The 14,487-nt window shown below is 51.8% G+C and overlaps 1 protein-coding gene across 1 annotated transcript in view; it reads left to right on the forward strand.

Annotated features, from left to right (window-relative positions):
• The first annotated feature begins 2,461 nt into the window (after positions 1 to 2,461).
• Positions 2,462 to 14,487, forward strand: part of FGF2 (fibroblast growth factor 2) — a 45,610-nt gene continuing 33,584 nt past the window's right edge. The window contains exon 1 of the mRNA XM_079154027.1: positions 2,462 to 2,834. Coding sequence (XP_079010153.1) covers positions 2,657 to 2,834 — 178 coding nt within the window. The 5' untranslated portion in view covers positions 2,462 to 2,656. The remainder of the gene's footprint in view (positions 2,835 to 14,487) is intronic.

Raw genomic sequence — 14,487 nt, forward strand, 5'->3', positions numbered from 1 at the left:
GTTATTTGTATTCTTTTTATTTTATTTTACTTTTTGGTGCCAGGGATTGAACTCAGAGGCACTTAACCACTGAGCTGCATCCCCAGCCCTTTTTATTTTTTATTTTAAGACGGGGTCTCACTAAGTTGCTTAGGGCCTTGCTAAGTTGCTGAGGCTGGCTTTGAACTGGAGATCCTCCTGCCTCAGACTCTGGTACTGCTGGGATTACAGGAGTGCACCAAATTTTTAATATTGTTTTATAACTTTAAAAATTGTGCTGAAATTTAAACCAGTACTGTTTTAAATTCCTAAATGTGCTTGGAGGAATTTTACGTAGCTATTTTATGATGTTTCCATTCAGAAACATTAGTTTTTCTTAAAGCTTTCAATAAATTACTGTACTTTTTCATCATTAGATTCTGATTACTTCTTAATTCCAAACAAATTCATCTTGGTAATGTGAGAGAATTTTCACTCCTTTTAAATACTGAAATAGTTATCATTGGAACCTAGTGACTTTTTCAAAATAATGAGTTTTGTATCCCCCATCTTATCAAATTCTATTAGTTGTAATTATTTTTGAGAATCACCTTCACCTATGTATTTATCCTTATGGGCGGGAAATTATTTGAGAATATAAGTAGCTTGAGTGCTCACGACTCTGCTGAGAGCTAAGCGCTTGCACTTAAGGACAGAGTGAGTGGGGGAGTCAATAGAAGCTTGAAACAACTATTTCAATGGTCTCTTCTTGAAATTAAAGCCACCTTGGAGATCTGGATTTTCTCAGAGCTAGATCAAGCATTTCCTGTGCTACCTCCTGTCCAGGTTTTGGAAGGAACCAAATAACAATAACATGGAATGAAGTTCCACAAGTCCTGGCCCATGCATATTATTTAACTGCTATAGCTGCTGCCCAGATTTCTGGACAGGCTGTTGAGCCACGTTGCAAGTGGAACACACAGGTGTCATGACAATTCTAGCGAGTCCTCCAGAAGCACCGGGTGTTCCCCGGGACACCTACCGGCGCATCTGGAAGGGAGCAAGGTGTACCCATGGATTTTCAATGAAGATGAAAGTAGACCATTTTGGAGAGAGATGTCAGTGCATTGATGGGGTTCAGGGCCTGCTCCCCGCAAATACAGCAGCTCGGCATCTGAGGAAACCGCAGAGGCAGGAAGGCCTCCATCCTTCCCTGGAGCAGGTCATCAGACCCTCTTGGCAGAAATGCCTTCCCTACACCTGGAGGAAAGGAATATCACTCACATAGATCAAATCTCTTTGTGGGGGCTCATCCCACTCCACAACTGTCCGCTTCCTCATCAAACCAAGCAGAGAAAACACACAGGTTTCCCCATCCACCTTGGTCTTCGTTTCTCATGGCTCCTGTGTCACGGAATAAATTAGTATGTTTTTCTCTTGTTGGTTGTCTTTTGTTATGGGGGCCTCAGCCATGAACCTAGCAATGGGTGAGGAAAAGGTTTGTTCCCCCCTCTACAAAGTATATACCAGCCTGGAGAAAAGAGCCTGCTTGATTTTAAAGCTCCAGAAAATTCACACTCCTAGTTTGGGTCTTGAAATGCGCATGCGTTCTTGGACGACCTTCTCATTTACACTTGTTCCTACACAGGACCAAATATTGGCACCTCTTTCTAGAGGTTTCACCAAATCCGCAGCAGAGGTACCCATAGTCCGGCAGTCAGAGTGCTTGGTCTGAATGGCTGGCTTGGCGCTTCCCGCTGGTTTTCTGACGCTCCTATCTCATCTCCCTCAGTGTGCCCGGGGAAAATTCCATCTGATTTGGCTTTACCCAAAGCCACCGCCAACGCTTTGCACATGGTGGGCACTCCATATGTGTACATTTTCCGCATTGATATTCGTTACCTGTATGTCGTACCTGCTATATGCTACTGAAAACCGCCAAATGCAATTACCTTCAGTTTTGTACTTTGGGATTTTCAGGAAATTATGTTCTCTCCAAGAAATGCCCAACGCTCAAATGCCAGCTCCGGGTTAAGACTACCGCGTGGTCGCCGTGCAAGGGTCCTAAGGCCCATCCTCATCTAGCCGCTACCGAAAGTAGGTGGGCAACGGGACCCTTTCCCCCAGGCTCCCCTCGTGCGGCCTCTTGGTCTCCCTGCGCTGGCAAGTCCTTCCGTCCCTCGCGTGATCACAGACTCGCTCCCAGCTCCCACCCTCTCCTTCCTGCGGTGAAGAAGCTGCTTTGCTTGAGACCGGCGAGGAGAAGTGCAGGGGACAAAGGCGCGTGCCAGCGTCCACAGGGCAGGTCCCGCGGGCCTGGCGGAGTCGCGGGCCGGCGGGGCCGGGCCGGGGGCCACCTCTGCGCGGGGGCGGCGTCGGCACCCGGATCGCGCTTGCGTGTCCGCGCGGCGCCCCGGAGCTGCCCGGGCCCAGCCCGCGGGGCGGCGCGCGGAGGGCGGGGAGCGGCGGGCGCGCGCGGCGGCGGCGGGCGGCGCAGTGCAGCCGAGTGCGGCTCCGGGCGGCGTGCGCGGCGGCCACCCGAGCGGGACAGCGCGGCGGCCCGAGGCGGGCGCCGCCGGACGGGAGGCTGGGGGGCCGGGGCCGCGGCCGGGGCGCCGAGCGGGTCGGGGGCCGGGGCCGGGGCCGGGGCGCGGCGGCTCCGGCGGCCCGGGCGGCCCGGCGGGACCCCGGCGGGGCCATGGCAGCCGGGAGCATCACCACGCTGCCCGCGCTGCCCGAGGACGGCGGCGGCGGCGCCTTTCCGCCCGGCCACTTCAAGGACCCCAAGCGGCTCTACTGCAAAAACGGAGGCTTCTTCCTGCGCATCCACCCCGACGGCCGAGTGGACGGGGTCCGGGAGAAGAGCGACCCCCACGGTGAGTGCCGGCGCGCCCGCCGCTCCCCGTCCGTCCCGCCTGCGCCCCGCGCCCTCTGCTCTCTCCGCTCCAGCCTCCGGGACGCGGCTCCTTTCCGCGCGGCCCTGCCCGGGAGCTGCGGGGCCCCGGCGGCGTCGCGATGCCCGCGGCCGAGAGGGGAGCCGGCCCGCGTCCCGCCGAGGGCCCGCCTCCTCTCGGGTGTGTGCGGTCCCCCGGGCGGAGACCCGAGGCCGCGCAGGGTGAAGCGCCTTCCCCGAATCCTGCCCCTAAGTCCCGACTCAGTAAGACCCGAGGCGTCTGGCGCGCGCCCCACCCGCGCGTTCCGTGGCTTTCCCGGCTTAAGGAACGTTCAGAGAGCCCAGAGAAAACGGATAAACACGATTCCACCCCGGACTCTGTTAACAGAGCATGGCACCTTTTATTCAACGGTGAACGGACGTGCAAAGCCCGCATTCTAACCCCCGTCGTCTATTGGACCTTGAGCAGGACTCAGCCCCAGAGCGGGGTTTCCTCCTCCTTGAAACTCTGTCTACCTTCGCTGTAGGTTCGAGGATAAAATGAGAATCACGTCTGCTTTCTGCAAAAGGATCTGTTTGTGGTTATAGTAATAACATGGGCTTAAATCAGACGAAGTTTAGGGTGCGTCGGGATCACCTGGGAGCGGCACTTGGAGGGCCTCTGGTCTAAGAGAAAGTAGGAAGGAAAGGGCATTGGGTGGGCTGATTCACAGCACTTGGGATCTGAAGCGAGAGAGAAGAGACTGGAATCTATATAACAGCCTTCTGCAAATAGGTAAAACATCTGCTTTGCAAGCTGTGTCCTGGCATTCCTTCCTTTATGGGTTCCCGGCAGAAAACAGGATCCTCAATTTGCCTGAGAAAAGAGCAGCTAGGGTCCCAGCTCCATTCCCCAGCCGTTCTGACTCAGGAAGAAGAGAAAGATTACCATCAAACTGGAGTGAGAAACACACTTTTAGATTTGCTGAGTCTTTTTGTAATTAAAAAAGTTTTTAAAAGATATTTTTAGTTGTAGATGGAACAGTATCTTTATTTTATTGTTATGTGGTGCTGAGAAGCAAACCCAGTGCCTCACATGTCCTACCACCCTACCACTGAGCCACAACCCCAGCCCTAGTTAAAAATTTACACCCATAGAAAATCAAAATCATACATATCAGTGGGCTAGCATGATGTTTCAGACATGTCTAATAAAACACTGTAATGTTTAAATCAAAGTCAAACCTATCTACCTTCTCAAACACCTGTCATTGCTTATGGTAAAACCTTCCCAGATCCTTTCTTCTGGTTTTGTGAATCGGTTTCTCTCATTACTGCTGTACCGCTGCTGCACAACAGCACACCAGAACCTCTTGCTTTTATCAAACTATAAATTAGTATTAGTTGTGTCTTTATTGCTTCCAAAATAGCAACCAGCAAAAGATGAAGGTCTTCAACTTTTTTTTTTCAGATCTGCCATAATTTAAATAGCTCCGCTACTTTATTCACTAAAACTGAAAAGATGCTTGTCACTTCATATATGGGTTTGTGCTGCTCTGTTCCAATACTTGAGTAAAAAGTGACCTTTGTGTTTTAAGCTTGTTCTGAAGTTGCCAGGCTGGGAAAGGTGCCTCTGTGTTCAGGTTAGTTTTATTCTTTTCTAGTATCACAAACTGTTATTGAAGAAGCATGTTTCATGACTAAAGAACAGCAGAATTCCTCAGATTAGGGCTTCACTTAATAGTCTTTTTTAATACTCTATTAGCTGCCTCATGGGTTTTTCTTTGAAGCTATTTTCTTTTTCTTTTCTTTCTATCTGTCTGTCTATCTATCTAATTTATTTATTTTTGGTACTGGGGATTGAACCCAGGGCACTCAACCACTGAGCCACATCCCCAGTCCTTTTAATGTTTTATTTAGAGACAGGGTCTAGCTAAGTTGCTGAGGCTGGCTTTGAACTAGCAATCCTCCTACCACAGCCTCCTGAGCTGCTGGGATTACAGGTGTGTGCTGCCATGACCCACTGTAGCTATTTTCTTTATAATAAAACTACATCTACACTAGTGAGTGGGGACAGTTCTGAACTGCATACCACATGCCTTTGTAAAAACAGCTTCCCAACTGTGGATTGGCTTTTCATTTATACTTTAACTGTGGTTCTCAAATAGGAGTTGGCTCATGTGGGGTGGTGGTGGTGGGGTGATGATTTTGCCCCCCCACGATATCTTCGGCAGTGCTTAGAGAAGGTTTTAGTTGCTATAACCTGGAAGGGTGCTCCTGGGCAGTGGGTAGAGGCCAGGATACTGATGAACCTCTGGCATGCACAGAACAGTTCCACCAAAAAATGCTGTCTCCCACATGTCATGAGTGCTGAGTTGAGAACTCTACTTTGTAGCTAGCCAAAGACGAGCTGTCAGAAGTGAAGAGTAGCAAAACACATCCAGTTCTCTGTAGACCAAACTTTTTTAAAGCACACCTTTGCCAGGTAGTAGACGGACAAGATCACAGACCTACAGATGATGGCTTTAAACATTGCCGTCTGGTCCCACCTGGACAGGAGCTTGAGTGAACTCTGCCTTTCCACACTGGGAGTTCCCCCGGTGCAGATCAGGAGACCCACGGGAGCGATGCCAGGAAGAAGATGAGTGTGCTGGGTCTGGGGATGCCCTCTCAGCTGCCCGCACCCCAGCAGGAACCGGCCAGCAAGCGTGGAGAAGTAAAAGCAGAGTGAGGGGCCATCGCCGTTGCCCAGTGAGCTGTGGCACACTTATCTGGCCTTGTCTGAAAAGTTGGAAAACCTGTGCCCCAGTCTTCAGATTGTTTTGTCCAGTTGATCTGAAAACCTGTCATTTGGAAATTTATTCCTTGGACATGACACTTTTTGCCCACATCTTCTAAAATGCAAATGGCTGGCTCTAACCACTTTTGGGTTAAAATCATGAATGCCATTTCTCACCCAGAGTGGGGTTTAGAGAGGGATGCTTTGAAGACCGTGGTATAAATGGTGGGTGCTGGGTGGGTGGGGGTGTGGGCCACAGAGACTTTGTGAAAGCGGGGACCAGGTAGGAGAGGAGGGCTGGACACGACTGGAGCTGCTCAGTGTTGCTGGAATCAGCTGGAGTCACGCTGGGCACTTCTGTTTCCTGGCCTCGGTCTCATCACCTGACTGAGAACCTCAGTAGAGGCAAAGGTGAAAGGGCTACAGAGTCTGGACCGGTCCAGCTTGTGTGGTGCCCCCGGCTGTCCTGGGGGCTCCTGGATCTCGGAGGCCCCTTCTACCGCCATGGGCATGTCGAGCCCTGGGTGTGTGCTCTGAAGCAGCGAAGCCAGCCGGCAAACACAGGAGAGAACATCTGATCCCAAGTAGCACGTACGTCCCGCACTGGAGCAGCGAGTGAAATGTATGCTGCTTATGCACATGTGAGCATTCGATTTGCTCCAGATGTTCTCCTGGGGGAGGGAACGGAGGCAGTTAGGAGTGCTGCATCTGCCCTTGGGCTTCCTTCACACTTCTCTGCTTCTAGACACCTAGAGGACACAGACCTGGAGAGACCGAGGGCCTGGAGCAGGGGCGGGGTCCTGGGTGGCCCCGGTCCTTTCTCTTTGACACAGTGCGTGTTCCAGGCAGCACCATTCATAACACTGTGGATGTGTGAAACTTAAAGGGAGCTCCAGACCCCCTAGTTCACCCAGAGATTGAAGTTCTGGAGGGATCCACTTGTCTGAGTTCACCTGTGGAGTCACCTCCTACCTGAGCTTCCTGCCCACCTGGCCCTGGCCTCCTGGCCTGCCTCCCCACCCTCCCTGCTCCCCTCCTTCAGTCAGAGCACGGCCCCCTGTTGGTTGGGCTTCTGCCCTTTTGGGTGCTGAGCTAGCCAGCCCCCGGGAGTTCTGCTAGCTCAGGGATCCTCAGGTGTGTCCAGTCATTGGGCAAAGCCATCTTTACCTTCTCCATGTTGCCCCCGGGTCAGCGCGACCCTTCATTTAAGTACACTAGGTTCCCACCCTCACCTTCCTTGGTGATTTGTCTAGGCCGATCCCCCTAGTTTGCCTTAATGAATGTGATATTTACTGTAATGCTCTTTGTATGTAGTAAACAAATGAAGTCAGAATCTAATAGCTTATTTAATGCTGGAAATCACGTAATCGGCCCAGCAACGAAAGGACAATTCATGAGTCACAGATATTACCACACCTTGGGAGCCTTTAAGACGAGCTTGGTGCCAAGTGACTTCAGCCCCGAAAAGGCAGCGTCCCTCATGACATGCCCTGAGGGCTCTCACTGTGTCATAAAATAGCCCTTATGTAATTAGACTCCGGCAGCGTTGGAGCAGTCGGGTTCTGAGTATTCTTGTTTTGATTTATGATGCTGTTTAACATGGATGGCCATACTTTTAAGGTTTTGATTTGTAAATAAAGTGTTGCAGATGTAAGGAACGAAACGACCTTTCTTCACACGTTATAAGCGAAATCGACTGTGTGCTTCCTGACTCTGAGAGGTCGCACTCGCCCATGCCGAGAGACCTTCTAGGCCTCACTTTGTGGGACGCAGGAGGCTCATCCAGCAGTATGGCAACACGTGTGTGCCCCAGTCTTTGCGTGTCTTTCCAGTCGCCGTTTTCCAAACGCCCTGCCTGGCCCCTTGGTGTGGCACACGCATCTGTAGGGAGGCGTCCTGGGCCAGGGCTGTGAACAGGGGAGCAGAGCAGCCCATGTTGGACACCCGCCTTACCTCCTAGGCATGTGGGTCCCTGCAAGTGCACGAGCGTTGTTTTTGAGCTTGTCACTTTCTGTGCTCTGAAACCAGGGGTATGGTCTTCTGATTATAGTGCTAGTAAGTAATCAGGGCTTGGGTTTTGGCAAAGTAAGTTGGAACGATACTGATCAGCGTTAGGAAACGCTATTGTGTGCATGACCTTGGGCCCTTCCCTGGCACATCGCTGTTAGGTCGACTCTTCCATGATCTTTTCCTGTTAAACTCTCTCTCTGATGAGGGCAGGGAGACCCTCTGCACTCGGTCATTTACAGGCCCAGGAATTTGGAGATGAACGCACATTGGTGACTCCCAGGAGCCTCCCCCACGGAGCCCTGCACTGTGGTTCCTGAACCCAAGTTGGATGGGTTCAGCTGGAGGCCTGGCGGCAACTGCGAGCCAGTACCCAGCATTCTGCCCGTGTCTCATTCTGGTGGCCTCTGTTACCCTTCGTGACCAGTGTCACCTTCACGCTGACTCATTTACAGACATCTGGAGTGGGTGTGTGCGTGTTTGTTGTGTATTTCCAAAGGGTTTTTGACTTCTCCAAATGCACTTCTAAGCTGAATTAGCTGGTAGACGCCTGTAGTGAAGGTTTCCAGGTGTTCAAGGTATCTCAGAGGTAAAATGAAATGAGGTTGTAGGAATGTTAAGTGTTGTATTCCAGGTGTAGGTCAACTGTTGAGAGGAAGATCCTGGTTTAATTTATAATTATGCTACATGTTTATTTGTAATGAAAATTTATAATTAAAGAAGAACAGATCGACCCAGAAGAAAACCCTTTCTTTTTTGAAGCATTGTGAGGACTGTGCTGGACCTGCCTGCCGTGACTTGGCACTGAGGAGCTTCTGGTCCCCCAGGACGGGAGCCGCCACTCTCCCTGTGTGGGTTCTTGGAGGGCGATGCCTTTCACCCGGGCACAGCTCGGTGGCCCTTCCTGCTGTGCCTGGGCTGTGTGTGCTCTGTGGGCGTGGGTGAGGCCCACGGATCTCCGCCCTGGGCCAGCTTAGTGACGACTGTGTGTGACAGAGTTGTATGTAGAAGGCGTTTGGGCATCTTAGAGGCTGGCCGTTGCCTTACTTAGGATGATCTGGAGGAAGAGGGCGTTTTCCAGGACAGATGGTTCAGAACGTGGGTCTGTCGGGTCTGATTCTCCCTGAGCACCCAGGGTCCCCGTCAGGCTGTCTGATGGGCCCTCAGGTGTGCTGAGCGTGCTTCATTCTTTCTTTTGTGATTAGATTCTGGAATCCTGTATTTCCGCTTCATCTGCTTTTCTTTTAACTCTCTCTTTCCCTACGTTCCAGTTAAGTCCTTGGAGAGCCACAGTGCAGTGCGGTCCCTGACCTCCCTGCTTGTCCCCTTGCTGAGTCCTGCCCTGCCCTGCCCGCCTGCCACCTGGTGATTCCCTGGTGGTTCTCCTGCCGCCCACCCAGCACCATCTTCCTCTGTCTTCTGCCCTTGGCTTTCCTGCTCCACGGGGCTGGCAGGGCCTCTGCTCTTGCTTCTGTTGTGTTCTTAGGGTTCTCCAGCAGAACGGTTCTTTCTGTCCTGGTCTCTCTGTCTTCCCCTGCCCCAGGGACAGACACACAGCCACAGCTGTAGCTCAACTGGGTAAAGCGTTACCTCCCACGTTCCTCGACCTGGTGCCCCTTCCCGCCAGCCTTCTCCAGGGCATGAAGTTTCCCTTCTGGGCTCCGGCAGTCCTTGGAGGCTGTTCTCCTCTTTGTGGGCATGGTCTCCCAGTCCAGGGCTCCCAACCTCCCCACGCCCCCTGGCCTCACTCTCCCTAGGCCCTGAGGGCACCGACCTGGCCTTCCTTCTCCACTGCCGCCTTCTCAGCCCTGCTTCCACTGCTCCCTGCCCTCTCCTGGCGATCCTGCTTTTGGAAAACCCTTTTCCTCCTCCCTCCCTCCTTCCCTCCTTCCTTTTTCACCTCTGGGAACAGCTAAGAAGGAGCTGCGTCTTTGTCTTTGATGGTGCTTTTGCTGCCTCCCCAGGGAGAGGTGAGGGTCCCCCTGCTTCCCCACAGAGCATCTCCTAACCTGGACTGGGAGGTGAGCTCTCCCCAGGTAAGGGCCAGCTCTCCGTTCTTATGTCCATGCGCACATAGGGCCACTGAAGGTGTGAGGTTCCACATGCATCGGGGAGTGAGCCAGCCCTCGACTTCTTTCTGGCCTGCCTTTGTGGCCTTGCCTTCCTCTTGGCCTTTAACCAGGCTGACGCCCTGAGCCAGTGTCCTCCAGGCCTGCGGACCCCGGTCCTGATCATGTCCCCAGCCCCGCCTTTGCCCTTGACCTGTGCCTGTTTCCTTCCCATGTGCTCCCTAGACTTCTAACGCCCACTGGCGATTGATTCCACGTCCTCCAGTTGTATTTGGAAATTCCTGCTGGCAAGAGTTTTTGTGTTTGAAAGCTCAGACATGATCACCCAGAAGTTCTTTACTCCCTCTTCTGCTCTGAGGGTCTGAGGCTGAGTGGACTCATCCAGGTTCCCTTGGCTCCAGTGCTGAATGAATGAGGCCATGAGGAAGCTCAGTCCACATTTGTTGAATGAACTGGAACTTTACTTAAGTAGGCACCTGTCCCATGGTAACGTGGGAGCACTGTGCGGTAGCCCCGTGGCAGCCCTGACGATAGTTTTTGAACACCTTCACAGTGTTCCAAGAAAGCAGTAAAGGTGACACAGTCATTTGTTAGAATTGCTGTATTGTAGAAATTGTTTATTAAGCTGTCGGATAGCATATCAGTATTGATGTGCTACCTGTATTCCTGTATTGATGTGCAGTTCCAGAGCTGGTCACTGTCCTCTGGGTAAGGAATGCAGGCCTGGGGGTGGACGCCTCATTCTTGGGTCACTGTCTCAGGCCTAGACCCAGTGAATCATTCACGAATTAGGACCGAGAGCTGTCTGGCCGCCTTGTGAGCCTCCTTTCTCCTGGGTGAAGTGGCACAGATCACTTAATACTCACTCCTCTTCAGAGCCGGTAGTCACTGGGACAATCTGCAGGACCTGTCCGAGACTGGAGAGCGTGTGGCCCAGTGAGTCAGGTTTGTGATGTGATGTCTGCAGGGGTGGGTGGGAGCCGTAGCTGAATGTCGCCTGTTCTATGTGAATCATTTTGCAAATAGAAAACAATTCATAGGTTCTAGGTGGTCATTACGTAAACGGAAGTGGAAGAATGAGAGCCGGGTACTACCTCCCCCGTGAGTTACATCTGGAAGCCTACCTTTTCTGAATCAGAAATAGAATTGATCTTGCTACTACCAGTGAAGAACACCCGGGTGCAGGTGGAGACCCGACCTGTCACCTGCTGCTCTCCTTCTTCATGTATTTTTCTTTTCCTATTAATTTGTGCTCCTTTTGCCTAGTTGTTGTTGTTGTTGTTTTTGATTCTGCCAAACATCCTTTACTTCTCATGCCCTTTTTGGCCTTGGTGTGTGTGTGTGTGTGTGTGTGTGTGTGTGTAGGTGATATTTGCTCCCTGGGTGGATGACTTCTTGGATTGGATCTGGGACTCACACAAAGAGGTCCCTTTGATGTGGCAATTCTGATTCTGGAACAGTGTAATCTGGCACTTTGCTGTATTATCCCTTTTGTGTTCCTTTTTGTCTAGAAACAAGTCCAGAGAGCTTTTATCTGAGTCTGAACATGGGACTTACTACCTTTATTTTCTTACCTTCTATGGAGGGGGTAAGGCACACAGCAATCAAGTGAAAAGAGAAACAATCTGTTTGGAAGTTCTTGTTCATGCTTTGCTTTACACTCTGACTCTGTGAAGAGACTAATTTGGGGGAGACTCGAGGGCAGTCTTACTCACTGGCATGGTACACTGCGCTAAGATATGGTGAAGCCACACTCAACAGAGATGGGATTAAAAAATAATGAACTGCAGAGGCGCCCAGCTGTAGGAGAGTGGGAAGTGAGGCACAGTCCTCTTGGAGGCTGGCGTGTCCAGCCCGGCTCACACAGCGCGGGTGACTGCTGTGGGCATTTGAGCCCCTGGGTCTGCAGCAGGGGTGGCTAGCCTTCCCCCCTGCCTCCCAAGACCTTGGCAGTCTCTGAATGAATTTATTGAATGAATGAAATTTTTGAGCATGTACTCTGTGCCAGCTTTACAAATAATATTTGTTTAATCTTGAATACAAACTTATGAAGTAGGTATCTTGTTGTATTTTGCACATAACAAAACATGATCTCTGTTCATGACTACAAGTGATAAATTGTGCCTCTCAGAATTCTTGGTGTCTAGAATACAGGTTCATGGCTAGGATTCCACATGGACGGTGTAGGAGAAATTTGAACCGAAATAGTGATTTTAAAGGCTTAAACTCTTCCCAGAGGTGTGGCCTCATCCAGCAAAGTTAAAGTCCCTGCCATCTGTTCTCCTTCCCCTTTGACTGTGGCATGCGCCTTTGTTTAGGGAATAGTTCTGTCATGATTTGGCATAAAACAGTCCTTTGGTGTTTAGGGGCAGCTCTCTGAAGAATTCAAGATTTTAAATGGCACATACAAAAGCTGAGTAGGACGTGACCATGGTCAGTACTGCATATTGGTGGAGTGTCCTGGAAGCCAGTGCCAGAAGGTCAAGCCCAGAACCCCAGGGTGAGCTGGTGCAGAGAGAATGACTCGAGGATGTTTTTAAAGAGTGGTCAGACCCTTTAGGGAGACCCGAGATGGGCTGTGTAAGGACAGGTGGAACATTTAAAAACAACCAAAAAAAAAAAACACTTAACAAATGCACTTGGGCTTGTTTTATTTTTTGGTCTTCACCACGTGATGTCAGTCCATTAGTAATGGGGGGTGTCTCCTGGGAGAGGAGGTAGAGGCAAGGTGGAGGAAGGGTGTGGAGAAGGTGTGTCTTAGACTCTCCTCTGCTCGCAGTCCCTTGCCCGCTCCTGCTGGACCTGCCTGTGTTGTGACGCCATCTCCTGGTAGCCAGGCCATCTCTTGGAGGCCATCTCTGCTTCGCCACTCCTCCGGGGCTCACTTGCTGCTCACGTGTCCACCTTGATCCTGCGGCCTTCACCTTCCTGCTGGCCTCTGCCTCCTTACCACATCTGTTCTGGGTCCAGCCTGACTGTGCAGCTGCCTCTAATCAGCCTCATCTGGTTGCTAGGGCTGCTGTAACACAGCACCACAGTCTGGGCCCTTAAACGGCAGGAGTTTATTCTCTCCAGTTCTGGAGGCTGGAAGTCCAAGATGAAGGTGCTGGCAGGGTTGGCTTCCTGAGGCCTCTCTCCTTGGCCTGCAGATGGCCACCCTCTTGTGACCTCTTCACATGGAGTTTCCATGTGCTCACACCCCTGGTGTCTGTGTGCTGGATGCCCTCCTCATGTGAGGACACTAGTCAGATGGGACTGGGGCCACTCTGAGGGCCCTGGTCACTTTAAGTTCGTCACCTCTGTGGAGGACCTGCCCCAGCTGAGGTCCCATGCTGAGGTAGTGGGCGTAGGACTTTGGCATGCTTGTTTCCGGAGACACCTCAGCCTGAACACTGTCTATCAACTGGACATGATTCTTTGCCAGAGTGATTGTCCAGTTATCCTCCCGGCATCTTTCTTCCCCCAGAGCAGTGCTGATCATGTCCAGCATCTCCCCAGGAAAGCCTGCTTATCAGCAGCCTCTGAGCCCTGGTGCACCCGTTCCCCATGCTCACAGGGAGGCCCTGCCCATTGCCAGGGTTGGAGAGCAGGTGGCCGGCCAGCAGGTGAGTGGCCGGCAGAGGTCGGAGGTGGGAGGTAGGCGTTTCCTGGGAACAGGTAGTAAGCTTGCAAGTCCCTGGAGAAACTCCCAGAGGCTGCGGACAGTGAGAGTCGTCAGAGGACGGGCGGGGAGGAGGCAGTGCGGGGGCGCAGTGGCCTTCTGTGGGACCCCTGGATTGCCCACAACCGGCCGTGGGAGAAGTGCGTTTTTTCTGGAGGGAGCTCTCCATTTAGCTCCTTGGGTCGGGGCCCAAGGAGGGGATCCTGCCCAGGCCTGCTTGTCACTTTGTTTCCGGAGGCCACTTTTGCACACGTGGCCGTGGCCGTGGCCTTGAAGCCCGAGGGAGGTTGTGGAGGAGTGAAGGCTGTTTCGGCCTGGCGTTTCTGCTGAACCCCACGATTGCATCAACACCAAGTGTCAGAAAGAACCGCGTGGTCTCTGGCTTCTGCTGGTGTTCCTCAGCCTGTGTGCTTGTGTCCCGGCTGGTCTCACTTGGAAATGTGTCTGTCATTTGTCATCACGCTTTCCTCTGAACGATAAGGAAAAGTGCAAGAAAACCAGTGCTAGAGTTATCATCGTGGTCTGACAGCATTTTTAACAAGCCATTCATCCGGTCATCTTACTAGCCTCAGAAAGTTGTGCCGGGGTTTATTGTGAATCCAAGTTTTTGCTAGACAGCTGTCACGGTTTGGATGTGAGGTGTCCCCAAAAGCTCACGCCACGTATGAGATAGTGCAAGGAGGTTTGGAGGAGAAATGATTGGGTTGTAGTCTTACCCTGATCAATGAATTGATCCCTGATGGGATTAACTGAGTGGTAACTATAGGCAGAGGGGTGTGGCAGGAGGAAGGGGTTCATTGGGGGCCTGGCTCCGGGCTGTACATTTGTATCTGATCACCACGTGAGCTGCTTCTCTCTGCCACATTCTTCCCCGTGATGTCCTGCCTCACCTCGAACCCCACGTAATAGAGCTGACTGTCTGCGGGTTGAGACCTCTGAAACCGTGGGCCTCCAAATAAACTCTTCCTTCTCTACAATTGTTCTGGTTGGGTTTTTTTAATCACAGCAGAGAAAAAACTGATTTAGACAACCGCCAGCCAATTTTAACAGCAAAGCAGCTAATATCCCTGTACAGTAGGAGAGTTTGCTTAATTAATTACATTGGGTTTTGCACCTCAACTGATTTTTCTTGGAGGACACT

The sequence above is a fragment of the Sciurus vulgaris genome (assembly GCF_902686455.1).
Source record: "Sciurus vulgaris genome assembly, chromosome: 9".
NCBI lineage: Eukaryota > Metazoa > Chordata > Mammalia > Rodentia > Sciuridae > Sciurus > Sciurus vulgaris.